Source organism: Lepidochelys kempii, chromosome 10, assembly GCF_965140285.1.
Source record: "Lepidochelys kempii isolate rLepKem1 chromosome 10, rLepKem1.hap1, whole genome shotgun sequence".
Lineage (NCBI taxonomy): Eukaryota > Metazoa > Chordata > Testudines > Cheloniidae > Lepidochelys > Lepidochelys kempii.
In genome coordinates, this window is record NC_136389.1 from 17,692,683 (window position 1) to 17,719,901 (window position 27,219).

Here is a 27,219-nt window from a genome sequence, read left to right on the forward strand (position 1 = left end):
TCTGCCTCATTTTTTTCCCATCATGAAATGGAGATCATGTTATTTAACCTTCTTTCTAAAGCACTTAAAGAGCAATGGCTTTGAAAAATTGGTATGTTAATGAAGAGTCTAACTAGCCAGGATAGTGTACCACTACTCCTCACAAGTCATGCCCCTCCTCCCAAACCTATGCTCTCTTCAATTTAAAGGAATAAACCAGTTATGTACTATTCACTGTTTGGTGTATTTAACTGTAACACTGTCAATCAACTTTCTATTTAATACATTTTATATACATAAAAATTTACTAGTAGAGCTGGTGAATTACAGAAAAATATTCATCTTCTATTATTCAACAAATCATATGTAAGCCAACTATAGAGCAAACTCTGTTGAAAACTGTCAAATAAGAAATTCACCCAATACTACTTACTACACCCGTTATTGGTTTTACTTTCTTTTGCCCTTCCTGGCTTTGCTCTGTGTTTGTTTCCTGTAAGAGATCATGCCCTCTACCTTTCCTAAATATATTCTGTCTCCTTCCATATCTCATTTCTCTCTCCCGCTCTTTATACTACACTTTTTTTCCCCCTTACTTTCCCCCTCAATCTCTCTCATGTCCACCTCCACACCCACACATAGAATTTGGAAATTTTATCCCACACCTACTAGTTAAAGGCTAAAATAAAACTTGGAGGGCTCCCAAGGGAAGACAATATTTCTAAAATAAAATTTTCTGTAAACTTTAGAGCTGTGGATTAATCGCAGTTAACTCACACGATTAACTCAAAAAAATTAATCACAATTTAAACAAATAATCGCAGTTTTAATCGCACTGTTAAACAGTAGAATACCAATTGAGATGTATTAAATATTTTTGGATATGTTTCCACATTTTCAAATACATTGATTTCAATTACAACGCAGAATACAAAGTGTGCAGTGCTCACTTTATATTATTTTTATTACAAATATTTGCACTGTAAAAGCGATAAACAAAAGAACAAAAGTAACAAAAAAATCTACATTTGTAAGTTGCACTTTCATGATAAAGAGATTGCACTACAGTACTTGTATGAGGTGAATTGAAAAATACTATTTCTTTTGTTTTTTACAATACAAATATTTGTAATAAAAATAAATATAAAGTGAGCACTGTACACTTTGTATTGTGTTGTAACTGAAATCAAAATATTTAAAAATGTAGAAAACATCCAAAAATATTTAAATAAATGGTTTTCTATTGTTGTTGTTGAACAGTGCGATTAATTGTGTGATTAATTTTTTTAATCGCTTGACAGCCTTAGTAAACTTCTTTGTGAAGAAAACAAAGCAGAGTGCATTGCATTAACTCCTGTGAAAAAATCTGAGTCACTAGACAACTTACATATAAGCATATCCAATGCCAGTGAACCATAGCAGTCTCAAAGTTATTTATAGTCTCTGCTACTTAAAATTTATGTAAGGGTTTTCCCCAGGGCCTTCGCAGTCACACAGATCCAGCATCATACAACATAATTATAGCTGACTCTTACCCGATAACCTCTCCAGAATGATTGAATTATTTTGCATGCTTCTTCTTCCGATAATAGGAGAGACAGTGGAATTGGTGGTCTAGGACTAAAAGAAAAAAAAATAAAAATTGTTCAGCCTTTAAAAATTTTTCTTCCTCCTTTACAATATATGACCCCCAAAAGAGAAAGATTGTTCTGTATCTCTAAGATACAATTTCTTAATACTCCAAAATAAAAAAGTATTACTTAAATAATGTGCCCTTTTAAAACACTAATACAGATACAGTATTATACAAATTGTTTCTTCTCCACAAACACCATAATGTCAATAATATATCAAGGACTGTATTGTTCTGAATTTCCTTCAAGTGTTTTTATTCCTGCATTTTTATTATTTGGTTATTTTTTACTATTTATAAACACTGAAGGGCATGGCTGCAGTAATGGAGTGTACAACTCACAGAGGATCTTTATATGCAGTGTAGACATGCCACTCAAATACATTTTATTCCATAAAACCATTTGAATTACATTCTATGTTCTTTTTAGACTGAATTGTTTTGTTCTGAAAGGATTACTGTTACCATAACCATGTACAAGAAGTCGCAGAGACATGTCTTAACAAGGTCATAAAACAAATGTGGCAATTTTACCTTTGAAATAGTCAGAGAAACCTGGCATTGTAAGGGGCCAGAGGAATACAAAGGAAAAGAACTCAACTATTAATTTTCAGCATAAATTGATGGTGATTTGAAAGCATTTACAGTAAATTCTGCTACCAGTCCTAATGAGAATCACTTTACAGTGTAATTAGGTTTCAGTGAATTCAGCTTTACAAAAGCCATTTCACCATGCTTGTTGATGTGTTTAGCTCTCATTTATACTGATCAACAAGCAGCCAGTTGAAAGGATCAGACTGAAAGTAATTTATTTGGTTTTCTTTGATTTTTTTTCCAAAGGTAAGAAAATGTCACACCTCACACTTTAAATAAATAAATAAATAAAAAAGTCACTGGGCTGCAGATAAATGTTACAACTCATAGGAGTGCCCATTATAAACAGCTGACTTCCCATGACACTAGAATACCTAGCAGAACTTGCTCTGTCCTTAAAAAAAAAAAAAAAAAAAGAGTCACAGTTTGAGCTTCTGTGCACAAGTTTGATTTGAGAAGTTCAAAGTTTTATGAATCTGGATGATGCAGGTGATCATTTGGACATAATCAAACAAGTGTTTGCCCAAATCAGTCCTTATAACAGAATCCTGTTGTTTCTTTTTTACAGAAATAAGAGATGGAAGTAACCGATAAGGCAATACTCTTTCCAGTGCGGGTTTGTTCCTTACAGTCTGTCCCCAAATGCTTTGTCTAGTCCAACTTTAATTGACCAAAAGACTGGTTCTTCCACCATGTCCTTTGGAAGACTATTCTACAACATAATAGATCTCATATTAGGAGGTTTTTCCATATATTCAGCTCCATTTTCCTTTGCTTAGTTTCATTTATATTCGTCCCTACCGTAGTAAGTTTTCTTTGCCTTTTGAGACCTTTGTCTTAGGGCTTGTCTTTTCTGGAGAATACTTCACTGGAGAAGTACATCGAGTTAGAACATGGCCTCACGGGTGGTGGGTGAACTATGGGCTCAGGGAGACTAACCCCCAGCCTGGCCTGCCCCTTCTGCCTGAGGACCTGTCCCTCCCGCCCTCCTTCCCCCACTGAAGCCTGAGTGCTCCTAGCCCCAGAGCGCTAGGTGAGCAGCACGTGGCCCCCAGCATAGCCTGGCATAGACTTCCCCAGCCTATGATACGTGCGGTCCATGCATGACCTTAATTATTAACTAATACAAAGCTGACCTCAACTCTACAGTCAGTGTACACAGGAACAAATTGTGCTCAACATCCTGTTGACTGAGATTTTTGCCTTCATTTATTTTCTATGAAAGAAAATCGCAATCTGTGTCTGGGACATGAGAAATGCAGACAATAGCAGGAAGAGACAAGCTTTTGAGTTGATGACACCGCCCACAATTTCAGTCCTCACCAGTCATAAGAAAAACGAACCATCTGAATGGACACTCCATAGCAGATGAAACCATGCTCTTGATCATTACATTGATTGCTTTCTGGAAAAAAATTGACTGTGAAATCCTTAACAAACATCAGATTCTCCACAATCTCGTCACTGCTGAGAGGACAGCTATACAGCCCCTGAAATCCAACCACTAGATAGTAATGAAATCAACAGACAAAAGAGGCGCCATCGTAGTCCTCAGCCATGATGACTATGTTAATGAGGCCAACCAACAACTCTCCAACACCATCTATTATAAAGAACTCAAAGAAGACACCACACCGAAATTTAACTAGGAATTTAAGGATATCATCAAATCCTTCCAAAACAACTCCAAGAGAAACTCTACAATCTCATTCCCCATGAACCCACCCCAGGGAGCGTCTACATACTTCCCAAAATACACAAACAAGGGAATCCAGGCAGAATCTGGCCATGGCACTCTTCCGGAACATGGCACTCTGCCAGAACAACAGATGCAAAACCTTCAGACAAACCTCCACTGCTACCATTATCAACACTGCCCTCAACATAGCTTTCAAGATGCATGGGTCCTACCCATGCCTATCATGGCATGTCATGTACCTCATCCAGTGCACTAACTGCCCAAATAAAAACTATGTGGGTGAAACCAGACAATCATTACACTCTCAGATTAAAATGATAGAAGACAGAAACACCATATCATCTGTTGGTAAACACTTTGACCTCTCAGTCCTCATCCTCAAAGGAAACCTGCACAACACCTTCAAAAGATGAGCCTGGGAGCTTAAATTTGTAACTTTGCTGGACACTAAAAATCATGGATTGAATAGCAACACTTGGTTTATGGTTTATTACAACAATGTATAATCCACTAACTCCGTTCCCCTCCCCCCAGCTTCCCTGCCCCCTCCCCCCCCATGACTGCAGAGGTGTTAACAGGCCACTTCACCTTGAATGGTCCCTTGAAATATGTGTTAACTACTTATGCTAAACAGTCTGTTCCACCTTGTAGTCAGCTGTGACACTGAATACATTTCCCAGACCTGAAGAAGAGCTCTGTGTAAACTCGAAAGCAGGTCTCTCTCACCAACAGAAGTTGGACCCATAAAAGATATTACCTCACCCACCTTGTCGCTCTCTTTTGTAATGTGTTCATCTATGAATTTAGAGACTGTGCTGTTTTTGCTGATGGACTCCTGCCTGTTGTTCTAAGATTTATCTTTTTGAAAAGGTCTCTATTTTAAACAATGCAAATGAGGACACCAACCTATACATTTTAAAATACAGCAGGTATACAGAAAAACAATGAGCTTTCACTGGTAATGGAACACTAGACTCCTTTGCATCAGAATGGCATCTCCAAAAAGCAGAGTGTAGTCTTGCAACAGTACCTCTAGCCACTCCACTGCTTTTGTTATTAAATAATGGGGATCTATCTGGTTTGCCATCCAAGACCAAATCTGAGAAAGCCAGTGTAAATCAAGCAAAATGGAAAGGACTTAATCTTCAGTGTGGCAGTCACTAGGAAATATCAATCATTTCAGCAGACTAGCTTGAAGGAACAGGAATGAAAGTCATGCCAGGTCCATTTCTGTCCACTGGAATATATGCAATTGGCTTCAGGTCAAATAAAAATAGAATATGAGCAGAGGCAGCCACCCATCAACAGTGAATCGGGGAAGAGGGAATATGTCAGTTGTGGCAGAAGACAGCTGTAACACTCCAAGAAGATTTGAATGATAACCAAATGTACGGTAAATGTATTCTGTTTATTTCAAAATAAAAGAGCTTCAAATCATGTAGAGTCTTAAAAGCCAATTCTTAATACACAATGTAGAATATGTTTTACATTAAAAATGGCTACAATATAATAATCTTTCTGAATAACGTGTTGGTTATTATCACAGTTTTTCCACACTTTACCAAATTTTACCAAAATAAAGCAGGAATTGACCAGAAGAATCTTTAATGTCAGGAAGGATGTGCTTTGCTTTCTAAGGAATCAGGCTTGTAAGGATCCCGATAATGAGATATCTATTATTTACATAACATTATGCAGATGTAATTCAGTATGCAGAAGAAATACTGCACACTTGTGTTAGAAAAGTGTATGAAATATTACAAAGGGTTCTTATCGAAGCTCCCAGTTTTATATCTGTGATTTCTATATTGAACTCAGAAGTTTGCTTTCATAATGTCAGTCCTGTTCTTAAAAAAGGGGTGGGGGGAAAAGCATCCATGTCAGGATAGGTTTCAGAGTAGCAGCCGTGTTAGTCTGCATCTGATGAAGTGAGCTGTAGCTCAAATAAATTTATTTATGCTCAAATAAATTCGTTAGTCTCTAAGGTGCCACAAGTACTCCTTTTCTTCATGTCAGGATAGTGGGATGTGTGTGGTTGTTGGTAAGCACATTGACCTATACTATAGGTACCCAATATCTGTATTACTATAATGCGCAGAGGCCCCAATCAGGTTTAAGGCCCCATTCTGCTGTATAAACATCAGATCTGGTCCCTTCTTTGAGCTATTTACAATCTAACGGTCATTTTATTTTTCTCTCCTCTTTTATTTGCTTGTATTATCATGCAGAGTTTTCACCACGTATAATTCAACATTTGTTAATTGCTCTTTGCACTCAAATCCAATATATTACTTAACAGCAACTGAAAATCTCCAAATTCAGGCCCCAGTCTTACCTGCATACAATCAATGTACACTGCAGCACGTGTGTGTAGGCCTGGCTAGACATGAGCAATTAGACGTGGGTAAGGTCTCATTTCTTGGGAGACAGGATTAGGGATGTAAATGGATCAGTAGGCTGGAAACTAACTGATTGTGCTAAAATAGGTAAATGGCTCAGTAAGCTAAGAGACAGAACACCCAGGGAACCATTTACAATGGAACATAAGATGAGGCAAAGAGTAAGTCGTAGATGGACAGTGCATGGACAGAGACTGCTGTACAGGACTTGGTTCCTACAAAGTAACCAAGTCAATCCCGAAATGTGTATTGCAATGTACAGTAAGTGCAAGGAAATCTGGGAACGTATATAAAGGAAGAGGTTTTCTGTGTGATTTTGGATGTGGTATGCCCTATTATCCACCTCTGATCAACTCAGTGTAACTGCTGTATGCCAAATAAAAATACCTGAGTGACAAAATCCTGAGTCAAACTGATTGCTTGGGACACCGAGTGGAAAAAGGTCTTGGGAGGAAATCCCAGCTGTCTGCAGACTCCCATTGACGCTGTGTGCAGATACAGGGGAATTTCAATATACATTCAATTTCTGGATAAGGGCCTTATTGCCTCCATATAGCTACACTCTTGAAGCTTTAGGGATTGCCACACTAAAAAACAATTTGACCTGAACTAGGATTATGTGACTTAACACGGTATCCATAGCTATATAAAGGAGACCAACATATATTGTTATCAGATTGATTGTTATGGTTATTAATCTTGAATATTTATATTATAATAGTGCATAAAGCCCCAAATTGTGTGCTGAGAACTCTACAAACACATATAAAGAGAAAGTCCTTGCACTGGAAAGCACATGCTCTAAAAGTCACAGGAACTGACAAAAGGTTAACAGACACATAAATGAATCTGGGACAGACACAATTTTGCTTAAAAAAGTTTATAAGCACTCAAAAGTTCAGATGCTGATCTGAACTAGACAAACCTCCAGACTCTGAAATATTTAAAAAAAAAAATGTTCTCATGACATTTCTAGTATTTCCTGCTGCCAGTCAGTCTGGAAATACTGCAACAGCAGCTCCCTTTGTAGGTGCTTTGCTAATGTGCCTACCCAGAATCCAGAAATGCAGAGGCGTGGAAAATTAAAAAGTATTTTTTAATGAAATGTCTCCAGAAATCGCAGTTAATGGATTTTATTAAGTATTATTTATCCCAAAAGGAGAGAGAGGATCACTTAATCCAAAGGAGACTGCAGCACTGATTTATGTGACTAACTTTTAAATCCAGACAACACCACTAACTACATAATGCATTCAATACTACATGAAGACTCTATGGTTTTAGAGGAATGGATTTACACAGGGACTTGGTGAAATATCCCTTGGGCACTTCCACAGACCTGGTGGAATGGGCACAGAGACCTTGCAAGACAGTTTCTTTGTAACAGGTTGCAATACATTCATTCAACAGTTTGCAGAAACACAGAATATTAGTTGTCTTTTGGAGCAACACCAAAACACCAGATTGAGAAGAAATGATTTGAAAAATACCTCACAATATAAAAAGCTAAAAACCCATTCCTCATCCATTTTATGAAGGGTATTTCTCCTTTGAAAGACTCTGAATGTTGGAACAATCATGTTTGGCCTTCTGAAGAAGGAGAATACCAGCAGCCTTAGACAGTTGTCAGGAGTAAAGCTTCACAAAGTCTTCTCCTGTCTATCAGTTTTTCCTTCCTATAGCTGACAACCAGGACAGGAATGATCAAATACTGCAATCCCCTTTTTTTACATATTGCTTTTTTCAAGAATTCATTGACCTGAGCTTTTGTATCCGTCTGAACACAGCCAAGTGCAAAGCTCCTAAGCCTTGAAGGAGGAGAGTGTTTCATTTTTTAAAATAACTCTCTGCTTTCTTTGCATTTTAGGTAGGAAATCTTTTAGGGGAAAGAATCAAAATGCAAATTTCAGTCTTAACTCATTCAGGGGTTTTCTAGATATTCACTGAAGTACAGATATACACATGTAGAACACAGGCATTTATCTAGGCCAGATTTCTAGAGCATTTTTTGACATCTACAGTGTCTGACAACTTAACAGTTTAGCCCTGCAGTTATTGCAATTCCAATGTATTTGCCAAAATAGCATGCTTACTGCACGTAGTTTCATTCATGATATAGAAGAGACTTGTCTGGCTGTTTCCAAAGGGGGCAAGCTGAGGAAGAATTTCCCCCACTTTATTATTGTTATTTATACAGTGGTAGCAAAGAAAATATGCTAGGCATTGTACTGATATATAGGAAGACAAAATACTTGCCCACAAGAGCTTACAGTATAAAAAGACAAGAAACAGTCATTGGGTGGACGACAGGTATATAATGAATAAGCAAAGTGGCCTTAGGGGTGAGAAGGGAAGCGGAGTGAGTGTGGGACTAAATGTTAGAAAGTCAGGCAGTCTAGAGGTGGAGGGAGAGAAGCACAATGGGCAAGAGAGTGGGGCAGGGCAGTTGAATGGTAGCAAGGGTACGAGAGGGTTAGGATGAAGGGAGACCACCAACCAACAGTAATCGAAGAGCAAATGGGGAAAAACAAAATCCAGAGACCAACTTTCAGAACTGAGTGAATGATGTCAGGGTATGAAGGCTCCTCTCAGCTGCAGCTGTTGCTCCCCAATTAGAGAGGGAGAAAGGGAATGTGACAGGTCCCTCTCAATCTTGCTGAGAATGGGGAGGCTGGATAGCCCTGATTTACACTGTGTGCCTTCAGCTCATATGGTGGCATTGGATGCTCTGGGGAAGGAGTCATACAGATCTAGAAACAGATTCCATAATCAGGTCCATGCAAGTTCCTTCCAGCTACAGCTGTTGTTCCCCCTGGGTGTCTCTAGGTCTAGTGTGGATGGGAGCTAAAATGCCCTGGTTTTATATTTATCTGTATGCATACCTATATCATTACATAAAAAATAGTGTCATGTGCCTTTGTCCTAGGTCAGTTTTTTCAACCTGAAAACTATGAAATAGTGATTTTCCCCTTACAACACTGTGTCTGCTTCTGATGTAGAACTCTGAGTTTTTAATGGTGAATTTGTGGTTACAGCATGAGACTGGGAGTCAGGAGCCCTAAGCCCTATTACTGGATCCACAGATATGTTGTATGACATTGTGCAAGTTCCCATAGTTCTACACTTTAGTTTGCTCATTTGTACACAAATGAGGCTAATAACACTTCCCTACTTCACAGGGGTGTTTTCAGCCTTCGATGGAAAGAGACTCTTCAATCAAAGGCACATGAATCTTATCCAAAGCCATTGAAGTCAGTGGGAATCTTTCCATTGACTTCAGTGTGCTTTGGATCAGACCCTATAGTCTGTAAGCATGAAGGATTAGCAGTAGTAATCTTTGATATAACCTGTTAGGAAGCCAAAGTACACTATTAATATTTTTCCATTTTCCCCACAGTAATTCTGATAATCTCTACTGTAGATCAAATTTCATTATTCTAAGAGAAAGTTCATTCACAAAAAACTTAAATTACAGTGTAACTATTTTATATATAAACTAAATGCAAAAATACTATGTCAATGCAATGTTAATGTTGCACAGTTTAAAGTGAAAAAAGAAATCATGAAATAAAAAAATTAAGCTTCCTATAACAACATTAATCCTGCCACATTCCTGTAATCAGAACTGTGTGGCTGGACTAGTGTCCATATTGAACTGTTTGTTTGCTTTTTCTTAGAAAAGGTGTTGCTTATTATATCAACATATTAAAGCACAAGCTATAAGAAAGACACATGTAGTCCAAATGAAATGTATACTGAAAGTTGCAGAGCGTGACTGATTTAGTGACAGAGCAATGAAATATTGCAGTGTGCACGAAGCAAAACCTGTGGGAACTGGGCATATTATGGAAAGAAAGAAGTCAGCCACCCATGCAAAATTACCCCTATTGGCCAGCTGAGAACTGACAATGAAGTCAACTGTAAAGGCAGCTGAGACCAGCAGACTTTGCCTAATTAGAATATTAAAAGGAGGAGAAGGGAAAAAACCTAATCTGTATATACAAACACAGATAGATATATATGCTCTACATAAAGCAACTAGCAATCATTTATTATTCAACTAGCAATGATTGCAATAGCAATCATTTATGTACCAGTATATCTTACTGAAATATTTAGCTATGATAAAGGCTATGATCATTTATTTCCCCCATCTCTCTATATTTGTTTCAGTACACACAGATAAGTTCCAACAATGCCAACAGGGAATACGTTCTTTGGAATTCAATATTGAGTGGATACTACTATATACATTTTTTTTAACAAAAGCAAAAATGCAGATAGATAATTTCAATGTTCTGCATATTACTGTTAATTCACAAAAACTGTATAGCTCTTTTCAGAGTAGCAGCCGTGGTAGTCTGTATTCACAAAAAGAAAAGGAGGACTTGTGGCATCTTAGAGACTAACCAATTTATTTGAGCATAAGCTTTCGTGAGCTACATCCAATGAAGTGAGCTGCAGCTCACGAAAGCTTATGCTCAAATAAATTGGTTAGTCTCTAAGGTGCCACAAGTACTCCTGTTCTTTTTGTACAGCTCTTGTAACCCCAGTCAGAAACCTATGCACGAGCTGACCTTGGGTAGAGGACAGAGGAAACTACACAGGTTTAGTTGCAAACAGAGAACTGCATGCTATTGCCTTTCATTCTCTGGCAATGTGGAAGGTAAACTAGAATGAAGCTGTAGTATTTCTAAATTAATATTACACGAGAATCTCATCATATTAGAATTTTTCACAGCACAACAACATTATAGATTTATCCTATTGCTTTTCCCCCACACATTTATCTAATCTGCTTTAGAGCATTGGAAAGCCCGACAAACAAATGATGAACAGGTATAACCCTAATTGCATCTCTACTAAAAATCAGAATGCCAATGGGTTCATGACATGACATGACCCCTGAATTTTATATAATTTGGTTATTTGTGCTTGGGTTTCAGGGTAGTTCAGCTGGAAATATTGCTGAGAAAATGCAAACGAAAGGTAACTGCATTGCTCTTATTGCATATGTATGGAAAGAGTCCAAGGGTTTAATTGTAGCAATCTGTTAAGGGGAACCTTCTACATTTTTAAAATAATGTTTTTTGCTTGTTATAACTGAGGGAATGTTCCTCAGACAGACAGTCATCAGGACAACATCTTTATTTTTTAAAACTGCTTTAGTAACCAAGGTCTTAATACATAATGATAAAATATTTCTCAGTTCGCTTGGTGCTTTACAAAATCCAGTTGGAGATACGGTAACTGCCCCAAAGAATTTACCTACAGATTCCTTCGCTGTTACTGGTTTCAGAGTAGCAGCCGTGTTAGTCTGCATTCGCAAAAAGAAAAAGGAGTACTTGTGGCACCTTAGAGACTAACAAATTTATTCACCCCCTTCTTCCCCGGGCCGCACTATGAATCCCAAGGAAGAGGGGCCTGGAGGGTCTCTACATCCACACCAGCAGAGTGTCCGATGAAGTGAGCTGTAGCTCACAAAAGCTTATGCTCTAATAAATTGGTTAGTCTCTAAGGTGCCGCAAGTACTCCTTTTCTTTTTGCTGTTACTGTACATCTTACAGATGGAAACAATTGTGAAGCTTCATCTGTGGCAAGCTCTCTAGAATTAAAGCTAAAATGTATTCATCGAAACTTGTGAAACTGGACACAGCTTTTGGTTCTTATTCTGACAAAATTTAGGCAGACCAATTTAGAAACACATTATATCAAAAATAAGATTTATAAGCTTGGGCATAGTTTGGGCAGGGAGGAGGGGCTTGGCCCCACAAACTGCAAGCCTCGAGCAGGTGTGGCATTTGCCTCCCCTCATTGGCCTGACTGTCTCCAGCATGTCTATTTGCTCCTTGAGAAGTACTAACATCTCTTGCTGCATGTCTGTCTCCTTTTCCTGTGCTTTTCTCCTCTCCTCTCCGCTCTATCCCTGTCCATTCTGTCTGCAAGGGTGATCCTCCAAGCCATATGCTCAGTATCCAAAGCACCAGAGGCTTGCAGGATCTCTTGGAACATGTCATCCTACATGCTCTTCTTTCTCCTCCTTATCTGGCTGATTTCAGAGTAGCAGCCGTGTTAGTCTGTATTCGCAAAAAGAAAAGGAGGACTCGTGGCACCTTAGAGACTAACACATTTATTAGAGCATAAGCTTTTGTGAGCTACAGCTCTCTACATCGGACACTCTGCTGGTGTGGATGTAGAGACCCTCCAGGCCCTTCCTCCTTGGGATTCATAGTGCGACCCGGGGAAGAAGGGGGTGAATTGGGACAATAACGGGGGGGGGGGGGGGGAAGAATCGCTCACAGGCATGAGTATATGCAAATAGGGCAATTGAACTGAATACTGGCACTGTTTTCCACAGGCAGTGGTGATTTTAGCTGATATCTCACTCCTGAGGGTAATGGAGGCTAAAAGGGAAAAGCTGCTGCATGTGTCCATATGCTGCTAGCTTGTGTGCTGCAATGGCGCCTGCTGAAGTAATTGCTGAATGGCATGGGAAAGTGTCCTACCACAGTGGATGAAATAAGGCAGCCCTCCCCAGAAACTTTTGTCAGAGAATTGCAGACTACCTTCAGGAAAGTTTCCTTGAGATCTCTATGGAGGATTCATGGGCTATCCTGGTGCACAAACAGGTTCTGCAGGGCCCACTCTGTCTTACTGTATAGGGGAATGAGAAGCAGATAGCAACTCTACCTCTACTGGTTATTTCACTACCTCTTCTAGCATGATTTAAAAAGAGTAAATGAACACGTGTCCCTGCAATATCAAAGCAAACTGCATACTTACCAGAGGTTACTTCCCCTGCATCAAGCTTGCCCATACTGGACTGTAGGGATTGGCTCAACTGTTCTGGAGTCAAAAAGAGGTCCTGGCTCACTGAGCCACTGGATCCCCCAGTCACCTGTCCCCCATACTCCTCCTCCTCCTCTTCCTCATCCAACACCTCCTCCTCACTGTTCACTCTGGGGGCCTGTGACTCCAGCTCCCCTAAAGTCGCAATGGGCTTAAATTGCAGCAAGGGAGGTTTAGGGTGGACATTAGGAAAAATTTCCTAACTGTCAGGGTGGTTAACCACTGGAATAAATTGCCTAGGGAGGTTGTGGAGTCTCCACCATTGGAGATTTTTAAAAGCAGGTTAGACAAACACGTGTCAGGGATGGGGTCTAGAGCTTAGTCCTGCTTTGAGTGCAGGGGACTGGACTAGATGACCTCTCGAGGTCCCTTCCAGTTCTATGAAGTATCCATGGGGCTCTTGGAAGTGGTAGCGGGGTCTCCCCTGAGGATGGCATGCAGCTCTTTATAAAAGCAGCATGTCTGCACTCCGCACCAGAGCGACTGTTAACCTCCCTTGCGTTTTGGTATGCTTGCGGCAGCATATTGGCTTTCACGCGGCACTGCTGTGGTCCATCTTGTAGCCCTTCTTCCCCAGGCCCTGAGCAATCTGCTCATAGATAATGACGTTTCTACAGCTGGATTGGAGCTGTGCCTGCATAGCCTCTTCTTCCTACAGACCTAAGCGATCCACCACCTCCTGTGTACTCCAGGCAGCGTGGAGCCAGCATGGTCAGCTGGGTACTTGCTAGGTGAGCTCTCCACACCAAGCAAACAGGAAATGGAATTTCAAAAATTCACAGGGCTTTTAAAGGGGAGATGTGTGTACCTGTCCACCTGGCCTCTGGGCAGCAGAGTTAAAAATGATGACCAGAGCGGTCAGGTTGGGGCACTGTGGGGCACCTCCTGGAGGCCACTAAAGTCGACGTAAGTAAAACAGTGTATACACTGACACTGCGTTGATCTAACTACATCGACCTGAGCACTACACCTCTCGTGGAGATGGAGCTATTAAGTCAACATAGCAAACAAGTTACATTGGTGGGAGTGACATTTTAGCGTAGACGCTTACAGAGTTAGGTCAACGTAAGCTGCCTTGAGTCGACCTAACTCTATAGTGTAGACCAGACCTTAGTCACCTTCAAAAATTCCAACTCCCATGTCAGTTATAACAGAAATATGATACTATCTGATGGCTGTTCAGTAGCCTCTATGCAATTAGTATGACTGTCTCACTCCAGTTTAAAGCAAGCATCCAAATCTCAAAATTGCCGCTTGAAATGGCAATCTTGTTGGTTGAGATAGTAAGCAGCTAATGGGTATGGAGAATGAAATTTATTAGTCCCTAGAAGTTGTCCATCTAAGGTAGGTTTGAGCCACATTGGCAGGGAAGTGTGAAGAAACTTGTTATTTCTGTATTAGGTGTCTGAGGGCATGTCTACACTACAAACTTAAGTTGACCTATGTTAGGTCGACTTACAGCTGCTACTCTCCTTCTGTCGGTGATGTGCATCCTCAACAGGAGCACCCCCACTGGCTGTGTGGGGGGCTGAGAGCCAGAGTTCACAGCTCTGCGCAGCTCCACACCGGTAGCCTAGCTGCCCCCCAGGCTTTTGGCTCCTACCTCCCAACTGGAAGCAGGGATAGCCATCTGGGCTTCTCACCTCCCTGTTCCCCGCCAGGAGCAAGGCAGGGGGCAGCCTCCTGAGCTACTTGCCTCCATTCCGGAAGCGGGCAGCCAGGCTCTAGCTGCCCAGTTTTCTTGTCAATTTCAGGGCTCCAGCATGGAGCCCTGAAATTGACAAGATACTCAACAGCTGAGGTAAGTAACAGTGTCTACACAGACACCACGTCCTAACTACATCGACATAAGCTCTACGCCTGCTGGAGTTATGATGTCGGTGTAGTACGGCACTTACATGGGTGGGACAAGGGCGTAGTGTGTACACAGGCAGCTTACGTCAACGTAATTATGTCATACATCAACCTAACAGTGTAGTATAGACCAGGCTTGAGTGTCCACTTCTCATTCACCCTGCTCTCTTCAAAGGCCTATGAACATCAAGGAGCTATTCTCTCTCTGAGGCAGTGACTCAGAGTTCTAGGTTTTTCCAAGTGGAACCCTATAGCAAGATTTTCAAGAAAGCTCAGCTCCCATTTTGGCATCTTAATGAAATGGACAGATTTTCAAAAAAGTCCTCAGCACCCAAAAGCTTCCACTGGCAACATATCTGGCCACATCATTAAAGGTGCTTAAAAGGGAATTCTCTTGAAAATCTGGGCCATAAAATTTTCTTACTCCTTCATTGTGGGCTGTTATCTCCCCTCCCCACTCCCCCATTCTTTTCTCAAGCAACAGCTGCATTGCTGGACAAATCATGCAACCAAGAAGAAAAAGATTCCTCCAAAACTATGATACAGCCCTGTATTGGAGGAGTAATAGGGAAAGCTGAAGAGGGAGACAATTAACACTTTACTCCAGAAACAGAAAGTGTCATCTCTTAGATACAAAATCATGAATAATATGCAGAAGAAATGCATCTCGATGCCAAGTGTTACTACAGGGATTTTTAAACAAGCTGGTCACAGTATGGAGGAACAAATTTCTAAACCTCAAAGAGGTTCCTAATCATAGCATTAGCAAGCAATATTTAAAACCAGGGTTATTTGTTCATTAGTATAAGGATTTTCATAATACCATCAGGCAATTTGAAATTCCCTGCACTTTAGAATAATGAAATGTTTAGCACTCCCACAACCCTTTCTGTGCAAATGATCCTGGCACAAAATATCTTATAACTACCAAATTAACAAGCACCACAAAGACCCTTTGTTATGCAAGAATGGTGAAGGACACTTCAAGGGGGACAATTTTAACACATTTAAGCTCTGTTGTTTGGGGAGGGGGGAAATTAGGGGGAAGATGAGAAAAAAGAAAAAAAATACTGTTTGAATATTGCATAATACTTACTGGTCCTTTAGCCAGTCCTTCACAAAAGGGATGGAGAAGAATTCTGTGAATGGCTCATCTTTCCTCTTTGGATTCTGGCTGATAATTATATCATATATATTTTTTAAAATACAGTTAACAGGAAAACAACAACATTAATCTCAATTGTTGTTATTCTACTTATAAATTTATGTTGCTGAATCATTCAACAAAGTTAATATTTAGAAACAGAATTAACTTACTTGTATAACCACTCAGTCAGAAAATCACAGGAGATAAATTTGGTCCTTTTTCTCTAAAGATAGAAGATAAAGAATTTGAAACTATTACCTTTTGACTGGTCACACATTTTAACTAGTGCTGAGGAACTGCAGCTAAGCTGATTGCCATTGTTAAATAAAATATACAGTACATTACTGTGTCTATTTTAATTTTGCAACTGCCAAGCATCTGTGGTTTAGCCAAAGCTGTAGAAATGTCATTTGTGGAACCACTTTTCAAGCCAAGTCTAAAGATGAGTAAAGGAAATATGTCCATTTTGACATTTACACTAGGATTTTGATGCTTGTTGCACTGCAGTTATAACAAATTCCTTCCCAATATCATTCCTTCCAAATGGTGGTCTTTTCAACTGAAGGAATTAATGGATTTGATGTAAGAAACTGTATATTACTATACATTGTGTTCAAAGGTGTTATCTCAGACTTACAATGTCTCCTTAACCTACTTATGACATATTTTTCATCCTCAAAGAATTTCACTTTGACATAAATACTTTCTCACTTTTGATTAACATGGCACATCAAAGTGTTCAAATCACTGCAACACACACAAAGAATAGATTCAGAAACACACTACACAATTCTGTAACAAAATGCTTTACCATTCACTTATAACAGGAGACAAGATACGTATATTATAAACTTCAACGTGCTTGCTGTAATCTGACATTGTTGAGACAAGGGAAGACAGGAAGAATAGTAAGCAGAATGTGCTAGGTCCCAAGAACCAAGCTGGCAAGTATACCTGGCAGAATTCATGCCCTTGACTTAAAATTAAGAGGCTAAATTCAGCACAGTATAATCAAGCACAATTCAACAGAGGACACAAGGAGCTGCATTTATGTATCTGATGGCAGCATTCAGCCACATGAGCCTGTTCCTGCAATATACTGAGCACCCTCAATTTCCACTGAAATCAGTAAAAGTTGAGGACATCCAAAACATCCCATGATCTAGTCCACGCTTTTTTGTTGTTTTCCTTAATCTAAAATAAGAGTAATCTGATACATAAAGTAATGTTGGCTGTTGTGTATAGAAAACAATCTTTTCCATACAAAACCTTACCAGTGGATACACAAGACTCCAGTCTCTCTCTCTTTTTTTTTAATTGGGCCCCTATTATGGACAAGATAATAGCACTGAACGAGAACTTTACATAGGAGATAGTGTGAAACTGCCCCAATCCAATGGAGATGAGGGAGGCAAGCTTCTTGCCCCAGTGCACCTGACCAATTCAGTAGGCAGGCGGGTGTGAAGGGGAGCAGGACCATACCCCACTTTGGGGAAATTTGTGCATCCATAGGAAAACAGGAGCAGCATAGAGACTGTGAATATCTCTAGCCCTTGTCTGTGGTGTCTGGAGAAAGAAGCAACAGCACTATGGCCAGGGACACTCTGGTCCTATAAGTTCAGTCCCTCAGGTAAAGTACCATTGAAATAGGATTTGCCAACTTTCATGGGTTTTTTGAGAGTCTCGCAAGAGTTGGTGCTTTTCTTAGAAGCCCCAACTCCTGGAGACAAGTGATCATGTGAGAATCACAACTTTCATTTAACAAATAAGTAAGTTTCTAGCCCTTACAGTTGGGAGAGGGGAAAAGCTTGAAAATGCTGAATCTTAAGTGCTTAAAATTAAAACAGAAGGTAAATAAAAAGAACTCAACATTTTTTTGAGTTTGAAAAACTCAATTTTTCAGCCAATCTTATGATTTCTGGGGGCCTGACTTATGTATGACTTTTGAATACTTGGGGTTGACATTACTGGAAGTTACCCTTTTAACTTTTGTAATAAGGTTAAAAAAAAAAAACAACCAAGCAAAATTGCATATATTTGGACATTCAATGTAGCATTAGAAAAACAAACATTAGTATAATCTGAAATCCAGGGACCTGGGTGACTCCATTAAAAATGTTTTTAGGCCAGGATAATTTTAGATTGGTTGGCAACATTAAAGATCATACCAAACCTGATATGCATGCACAAAGGTGACTTTTGTACTTATAAAAAGGATACATTATTGAAACTTTTGCTTTGATATGTTTAATGCAAGCAAATATTATGCAATTCACATGCCACTTTTCTACTCAAGATACTGGCTGGCTCTACTGCACTTGCACTAGACACTAATAAACAAACTGTTCTGTTGTTGCCATACACAATAGTAAAATGAAAGTTTATTTTCTCTTAAATTATACATTACTATTCAATTCAGACACATTGCATCTTTCTAAAAGTCAGTATTAATGAGAACACTAAAATATAACTGTGGGGAAATGAAAGAAGGCATCTGAAGTAAACGCTCTGAAAATCATTTAAATTAGCTAGCCATAAATAAGCTGCATAATGACAACATTTCTTTTCTTTTCACAGCATTGTTTCTAATCGTATTTACAGCACTATTTAGTTTTGAAGTTTCATTCCATACAGTTAGCAAGTGCTGCCAGAGCTACTATTAAAATGGGCAAGCAACCTGATATGTAAGGGGCACGCTGAGAGACTGAATCACTTCTGAAGCAGAGAAAAAAAAAAATGGAAGAAATGTTGTTGCTCTTTTGTTTGGTGCCAGCGTGGACGTGTTGTGCATACCCAGGCACACACAGAACAGTCAAAGTATTGTGCCATTGCTCAGCTAAAAGTATTATCCGTAGGGTGGTCCAGAGAGAGAGGTGGAAACTTTGTGTGACCTTCACTTGAACATCCCGGTCCACAAATACATTGCACATTACTAACATTCAAGGATAAAGCCCTATGTGCGGTGCAATCTCCCAAACTAAATGCACAGGATCAAGAGCAACATTTGGAGCTAGAGATCAAGTGAAACACAGCTAGGGTGAAGGACACAGAACCAGACGCAAAGCAAGATTAAGGTCTAAGGATCAAAAAATGATCTAGCTGAAGTCAACCGCAAAACTCCCATGGTCTAGAAATGTACAGCAATTTGGCCCTAAGTGCACCACTAGACAGGAATAAGAACCTAGCTGTAGAAGCAGCAGGAATGATTCAAGAACCAAGATTACAAGCAGCAGCCAGCATTAGGATTTCATAGCTGGAACTGAGAACATAGGGCAGAATTAATGATTCGGAGCCAAATGTAGCATTCAGGACCAACTGGCAGGATTCCGTGCCAAGCCTTGGGAGCAGCAGACAGATGCACTGGACATAGGAAAAAGGACTAACGCACTTGCAGTTCCTAACGCATTTGCAGCTATTTCTGAAAAGACACCTTCTGTGAGCTCCCCCCTTCTCTTTCTCTGCCCTCAAAACAGCAAATTGCTGCAGACAGCTAATGTCATGACTTCCTCCTCTAATCAGTAATGTTATCATCAGCATTATCACGCTAGTCATGGACTAGGTCCCTATTGTGCTAGGCACCATACAAACACAGAACAAAAAACAGCCCCTGCCCCAAAGAGGTTACAATCTAAGTTATTCTTTGCTTGTGAACCAGAAAATTGACAGGTTGGTTTCCCTCGACATTCCTTTACAACACAGGAAGAATTTTAAAGGGCCAGGACTGTAAATCTTTTAGGGCAGAGGGATTTGAGTGTGCACCCCCTTAACCTTACCTTGTAAACGTCATAGAAGCAATGGTGTACTATTGATCAAGTATAGGACAGCTTTTAAAGTCCATCCCAGGACTACTAGGAACTTTGCCAATGAAGGCTGCCTGTTGAATTAGTCCACCTTTCAGCTGGCTTGGCATCCTGGGGAGCTCTTGGATTCAGAGGGAACAGAAGTTGTCAAGAGCACTATTTTTAATTTTTGCTTGGCAAAGAGGTGGTGACGTTTACTGTTGAATGCAGACCGCCTCAAAGTTATCCAAGCCTTTGTCACCAACAGACAGGATTTTGTAGAGTGCTCTGCCTGGGGCTAGCCTTAAAGATGTGTGCAGAGTGTGGCTGTTTACTTACGCTACACAATGCTGCACAGTGTATGTTTCCAAGTGAAATTCAAAGCATGGGTTTTAATTGGGATCCTCATTTTTCTAGAGATTGTCTCTCTGTGCTCCATCCTAACAGTTGAGAGAAGCAGAGGTGCTCTTTCTAAAAGTTCAGAAACCTGAATGTCCAAGGTCTGCAGACTGGGTGTTCTCAGTTGGGCAGTTCTCAGTTCTGGAATTTGAGGCCCTGTTGATCTGAGAAAGCTTGAGTTTGCTTACCTTCAAAACTGACCTCATTTTTGTCTAAGGGATGCTAGAGATGGGCTTTACATTTTCTTTTGCAGAGGGGGCATTTTGCGTTCCCCAGTTAGTATTGTGTTGGTATATTGCTTCAATTTATGCAATCTTATAATTTATGTAGATGAACTTACAGGTGGTAATAGGTAAATTTTATGAATTAGAAAAACATCTTTAAATAGAGGTAATTTTATAGTTATAATGATACCGTGTTTTTCACCTGAATCATTGATTCTAGGCACCCTAAACAATAATTATAAAACAGAGCACCTGTAGTCTAAAGCATAAATGAATGTTCATGGATGGTGGGTCATATTTGCTTTTAAAGCACAGACCTAGAGCCTGATGGTGTGAATTAGGCACTGGCCTGCATTAGGTGTGGTAAAGATCTGTAGTACCCAGCGGGAGCTTCAGAAGACTCTGAGGGACAGAGGCACTCAGTGCCCTATCAACGTAGAAAGCTGTTTCCTTGAGGTAAAGCCTACTCTTCAACTAAGGAGGAGCGCTTATCTGTTAAGCTGATTGAGGCCCTCCACTATGTCTTAGGGAACCACTTCACACTGGTCACAGACCCTGTCCCTCTGAAATTCCTATATGTCTGGTGCATGAAGTGGTATCTGTCCTTGCTACCTGAAGTCTTTCAAGATGCAAGAGAACAAGGGTGGTGCCACATTATGCCATTTCTGTCCTGCAAACGGATGTGCGTGTGTTGGGGGAGGGGGAAGGTATAGCTTTTGCTTGGTGCACTCAGGGGCTTGGGGTCTTTGGGAGAGGGGAGTAGGTGAAATCTATGATGTGTAAATAACCCACACTAAGACATCATACACAGTCAAGAAGGAAAGGGCTTAACTCCATTCAAAGGAAACTAGGCAGACAGCTTCCCCACCTTGGAAAAGCTACTCAGCATGCCAGCAGAAAAAGAGAATCTCCAGCTAAGCTCCACCCTAACCCTAAACAAAGAAAGGGCTCTCAGCAAAAAGAAGGAAGTGTTCTTTCAGAATCCTCCCAATCCAGGGATGCAGAGCCGGGAGGCTCCAGAGTTTGTTGCTTTTTCAAGTCTAGTTTTAAGTGAACCAAAAGAAGAAGGCTTCTGCCTTCTGCTTGGGAAAATACAACAGATCTGTATCTGAAGATTTTATAGTTGAAAGAATGGAGCCTACTTGCCATATTATCCCTTTATCCTAAATCCATGGATTCCTTTCCTCTGCACAAATATGATGCAACTGAGCTGCCACAGGAGTTAGAGGGTGTGGACAGATGGAGAAAAAGCTGTTGTACATCATGCTTCTCCTAAAGGGTAGGGGATTAGTGCACAGACATGAACTGGGGACCAGTGGAATGTTCCAATAGGAGGAGAGGGGATCAGGAGCAGCAGTGAAGGGCTAGTTCTCCAAAGTGAAAGACTCAGGGCATCCATATGGCTAAGTAGCCACAGATCTGAGGTTAAAAGCTAGAGCTGCAAGTGAAAGGGATGATACCTTGGAAATTCCACATAAGTTTTACTGGTAAGTCTTTCCCTCCCGTAGGAAGGTGTGATGTGGCCCATGGTCTTTACCTGACACAGGAATCAGAGTATAAAAAGCATATATGCTGACATACATATATGGCCCTGGGACAGAGGAAAGTTTGAATAATATTTTAGAAAACAGGTGAGGGGAAAAGCATAATGGTAAAACGTTATCAGCCCAGAGCTGCTTCACAGCAAAATTCTCAGGGTTCACATACAGCTAATTTCCATTCCAGCATCTGGATGTGCAGAAACAAAGAAGTCTCCCAGAGGAATTTTCCTGGGCTTGCCATGACAATACCAGACGCTGTTCCTAGAACATCAGAACACCCTGTAGCTCTGAGCTCTAAAAGACCAGCTCCTTCACAAGAGAGCTTTCTGTTAGGTTATCAAGAATTAACATCTGAACTAGAGGGCCAAGTCCTGACCTTGATTATACCTAAAACCAACTGGCAGACTTTGGCTCGATCTCTTTATACTATGGTTTTTCTAAGTCATAGTATTAAACTAGACACTGTTTAATGGATCCACCATACAGTGAACTGCTTTAGAAAGTAAAATCTATATTTCTTTGACAGGAAGGCATTAATTATCTACCCTTCACTCTGTTTTAAGTAATTTACTCTTTCCTCTGCAATGAATAATATAAGAGTAACTAATCAAAACAGTGGTGCAGTCACCATTGAAAACAATCAGCCAAATCATCATTGGTGTATCTCTATTAAAGTTAGTGGAGTTATACTAGGGATGAATTTGGCCTTTTATGAGGTTTTTTTACGTTATGCCAGTGTTTTCCAACTGTGGGTTGCAACTACTACTGGACCGTGGCATGTAAGGCTCTGGGTCACCTTGCTCTGGTCAGCACCGCCGACCGGGATGTCAGAAGTCCCATAGACGGTGCTGCCCAGCTAAGGCAGGCCAGTGCCTACCTTTTCCAACACTGTGCTGTGCCCTGGAAGTGGCCAGCAGCGGGTCTGGCTTCTAGGCAAAGGGGCCACGGGCCTCCACGTGCTGCTCCCACCCCAAACACTGGCTCTGCACTCCCATTGGCCGGCAACCAGCCAATGGGAACTGGGGGCATGGTGCCTGAGGACGAGAGTCGTGCAGAGCCACTTGTGCACCTCCTCCTAGGAGCCAGACCTGCTGCTGGCCGCTTCCAGGGCACAGCGCAGTCCGTGGTGCACCCTGGCGGTGCTGCTGGCTGGGAGCTGCTGGACGCAAGTCTGCACGTCACTACTGAGCCCCAATCCCCTGCCCCAGCCCTGAGCACCCCCAAACCTGGAAACCCTGCACCCCAAACCCCTCATCCCTGGCCCCAGCCCAGACCCTGACCCCTCCCACACCCCAATCTCCTGCCCCAGCCCTGAGTACCCCCAAACCTGGAACCCCTTCCTGCACCCCAAACCCCTCATCCCCAGCCCAGAGCCTTAACCCTCTCCCACACCCCAACCCCCTGCCCCAGCCCTGAGGCCCCCCAACCCAGAGCCCCTCCTACACCCCAAACCCCTCATCCCCAGCCCCAGTCCAGAGCCCTGACCCCTTCCCACACCCCAACCCCCTGCCCCAGCCCAGAGCCCCTTCCCATTCCCTGAAACCCTCATTCCCAGCCCCACCCCACAGCCCTCACCCCCGCAAGCCAACCCTTTGCCCCAGCCCTGAGCCCCTCCAACACCCCAAACCCCTCATCTTCAACTCCGTTGCGTTGCGAGCATCAACCATTTTCTTCAACTGGGTCCCCAGAAAAAAAGTTTGAAAACCACTATGCTATGCAACTGTTATCAGTGTTAGTCGGTGAAATTTGTGGTTGTACAGCAGCCTGGCTTTAGAAGGAAAAAAGTGACATAAATTGACCTGCTCTTGGCACATTCCTCCTATGCTGTTCAGGACAAACACAGGAAACGTCTGCACATTGTGTATTGTTAACCTGCTGATGTGTTTATAAACTATTTATACACAGGAATCATTTTCCATTCTTTAGCCACATAATTATATGTTATGTGTTAAGTACAAAAATATTGCTAATGTCTAGATGAATTAATCGTGACCACAATTCCATTCACTTTCCTGTATATACTGTACTTTTTTAATGTAATATATTTTGTCATGAGCCCAGCCACAACCTCCCTTTTCTGTGGCTATTTGTATATAACCTGAAAGGAATGTCAGAATAATGTAAGAAAAATGTTTAAATTTCGTTAAATTTTTATTCTGAAAAATGAATGCATCACTCAATTCTCAAGTGAGAAGAGGTGAAAAAGTCCCTCTACTGACAACAATAGAAAGCAGAGTGGACAAAGCATGAAAAAACATACCATAGGGAAAAATCCTGCTTCAGCAGGGCGAGACGCTGGGTGACATGATGTTCTCTTTCATCTCTAATCTAAAAATGTAGTTTTTTGCACCCTATTTTTATATTCATATCAGCTTGAAGTCTAAGACTACAGACAGCAGTTGGTTATTCTTAATACTAACGCTGTTGAATTTCTTATTATTTATTTGGACTTTATAGTGCAACAGCCAATTTTAAACTCCTGTATCTACTTCTCTCTCTGCACTGGATCTCGCCAATTTCTTTCAAGAGAAAACTGACAAAATACAACATGACTTTCCCTTTCTCCTTCCCCCTTTCTGCCCTACAACTCTCTCCTCCCTTGTCACCGATGCAGAAGTTTCTCATTTACTTTCCTCTAATGCCACCACTTGCCCCAGTGATCCCCTTCCATCCCATATCCTGATCTCTCTCAAACCAATCCTCATCCTTCCCTTACCCTTCTCCTTCACCTTTCACTATCCTCTGGCTCTTTCCCCTTACAATACAAGCATGTGTTAGTCTCTTCCACTTAAAAAAAAAAAAATCATCCTTGACCCCACTTGCCCCTCCAGCTACTACCCCATCTCCTTGCTGTCTCTAAACCCATTGAACGAACGGTTTATAATCTCTGTCTGGAGTTCTCCTTCAGTTCCATCCTAGACTCTCTCTAGTGCTGCCTTCACCCCTTGCACTCCACTTTGTCAAACCACTCTTGCCAAACTTTCTAATAACCTTGTCTTAACCAAAGCTGAGAACCAGCACTCCATCCTCATTCTCCTTGACTCTTGACAACAGATTGCACTACAAGGCTTACAGTGTCTAGAGGGTCGCCCAGAGCCAGGACATTTGAACAAACTGATTGCAGGACAGGGGAGCAACGTGGCTGGCAGGGGTGAGTGTAATCAACCCCAGAAGGAGGTTGCAGGAGCAGAGTGTGAAAGTGATTCCCTTCCCTCCAATGCAGCAATGTGTAACAGTAGCAGGGACCTCACTGGGGATTCAGGGAACTTGCACAATTCTCCACATGGAGGACCTAAATGGGGAAGGGGAAGGTGGTCACTTCCCCCCTCTCCCTAGAGGGCAGGAGACATCAAAACTAGTGGGGTAACAGAACAAGCCAGTAGGTTATGGGAGGGAGCTGATGTCCTAGGAATTGTGTCGGGAATGTCTGAGTTATACACACCATCTACAGAGACTAATGGCATTACACAACTGTAACAAGCTAACCTTCAGTTATTGCAGCAGCTGGGAGCTTCCATGGGTGGGGGAGGGGGTCTGGATGTGACAGTACTGGACACCCAACATGGGCTCGACTTTGGGGGACAGACAATAGTCAGGCAGGGCAGGACCCTCACCAACGGGTGGAAACCCTTAGCAGGGAGACGGAGGTTGTTGAGCACCCTACAACTCACCCACTGACAGGGAATGTGAATTTGTGAGACAGAACTGCTGACTGCGGGCAATAGGGCACTAAGAGTGCCCCAATGGTCAGCTGTGAGTACGGTTATGCTGGGGTGGCTCACCCAATAGGAGTTCACCTGCTTGGTACTACTAAAGATAACATTTTGAGAGCTGAATATATAAACACATTATCATTGTTGCACAGGGAGGTGCTGACACAGTAAGCCAGGGCAGAGCAAGCAGGGCCATGACATGGCCAAGAATGGCTAGAACATAGGAAAATTGGGGAAGCCACCTTCTTAATATATGCAGGCATTATTGCAGAGGCTTACCCAGACAGAAGCCCAGTATTATTCAAATATATGAATATAATCAGGTGGGCATAGAATATGTTTAGGAGCATGGCTTGGTTTAACTATGACGAACAGTTTAGACTGAGGGCTGCAACACAAACAGGGATTCAGTGGGACGCACTGCAACATATGCTGTGGTTAAAGAGGATGACACCATGTGGGCCTGATTTTCACACTGACAGTGGCCTGTTTGTTCCATAACAAGTCCACTGGATGCCCAAGGCTCGTAATGACATTTGCTAGGCATTTAATGAAAGTGGATGTTTTCGGAGCATCTGCAAATTTAGGCATGCTTGCAAAATGTACTTTGGGGCCCATGCAGCCCACAACTGCCACAGCAGTCAGGGAAGGCCACAGTATGGAAACAAAATGGGGGCTAAGTCAGGTGCCACCTGCAGACCCTTGGGTGCAAGATTTGAGAGCCAAGGTGCAACAACAGGTGGGGGGGTAAGCTGAAAATGGGGGCTGGACAAGGGCACTATCTCTTGTGAAGCTTGAGGTGTTAAGGGTTCTCCTTTGGGATTTCCCTAACAAGACAGCTGGGGCATATTTGTGGGATGTGTTTACTTCAGGATTTAGAGGGGAAAGAAGTCATGTAATGTCCAAAAACTAGTCCTTAGTGGAAAGGGGTCATATTATAAAGAAAAAGATTACTCCTGAAATTGAAGAAGAAGAGGGTAGCAGGACATTTAAACACCTACCTATATAGAACTTGCAGGTTTCTCCCCTAGGCTTGATTCCTAAAAAGGCTCTGGGAAAGTATTGCTTAATTCTCCACCTGTCATACTCACGGAGTAGCTCAGTTAATGATGGACTAGACCCATCCTTGTTCACTGTTCCTCCACTGATGAGGCTGTGAACATGAGTAGGGCTTGTAGCCCAGGGACGGTAATGGCCAAGAGTGATCTCAAGTCTGCTTTTTGACGGCTGCCAGTGCATCCTTCTGACATTAACGTTTTGGGTTTCTCTTTCGAAGACGCGTTTTATTTTGATAAAGCTACGTCTGTGGGACGTGCAATATTCTGTTCTGCATTTGAGAAATTTAGTACAATGCTACATTGGGCAGTGGTGCAGGAAGCTGGTTTGCAGCAGGTAGTGCATTATTTAGA

General features: G+C 41.5%; 1 protein-coding gene across 4 annotated transcripts in view; it reads right to left on the bottom strand.

The window, feature by feature from the left end:
- The window catches only part of IQCK (IQ motif containing K), a 210,094-nt gene that overhangs the window by 160,098 nt on the left and 22,777 nt on the right, over positions 1–27,219 (bottom strand). For 3 of the 4 annotated variants that reach the window (XR_012161133.1, XM_073362277.1, XM_073362281.2), the window contains exons 5-7: positions 16,325–16,377; positions 16,104–16,181; positions 1,515–1,599 (exon numbers count right to left, since the gene is read on the bottom strand). Coding sequence is in view for 3 of the 4 variants with exons in the window: in XM_073362277.1 (XP_073218378.1) it covers positions 1,515–1,599; positions 16,104–16,181; positions 16,325–16,377 (216 nt within the window). In the remaining variant the exon portion in view is untranslated. The remainder of the gene's footprint in view (positions 1–1,514; positions 1,600–16,103; positions 16,182–16,324; positions 16,378–27,219) is intronic. The other variant, XM_073362280.2, reaches the window with a different exon arrangement.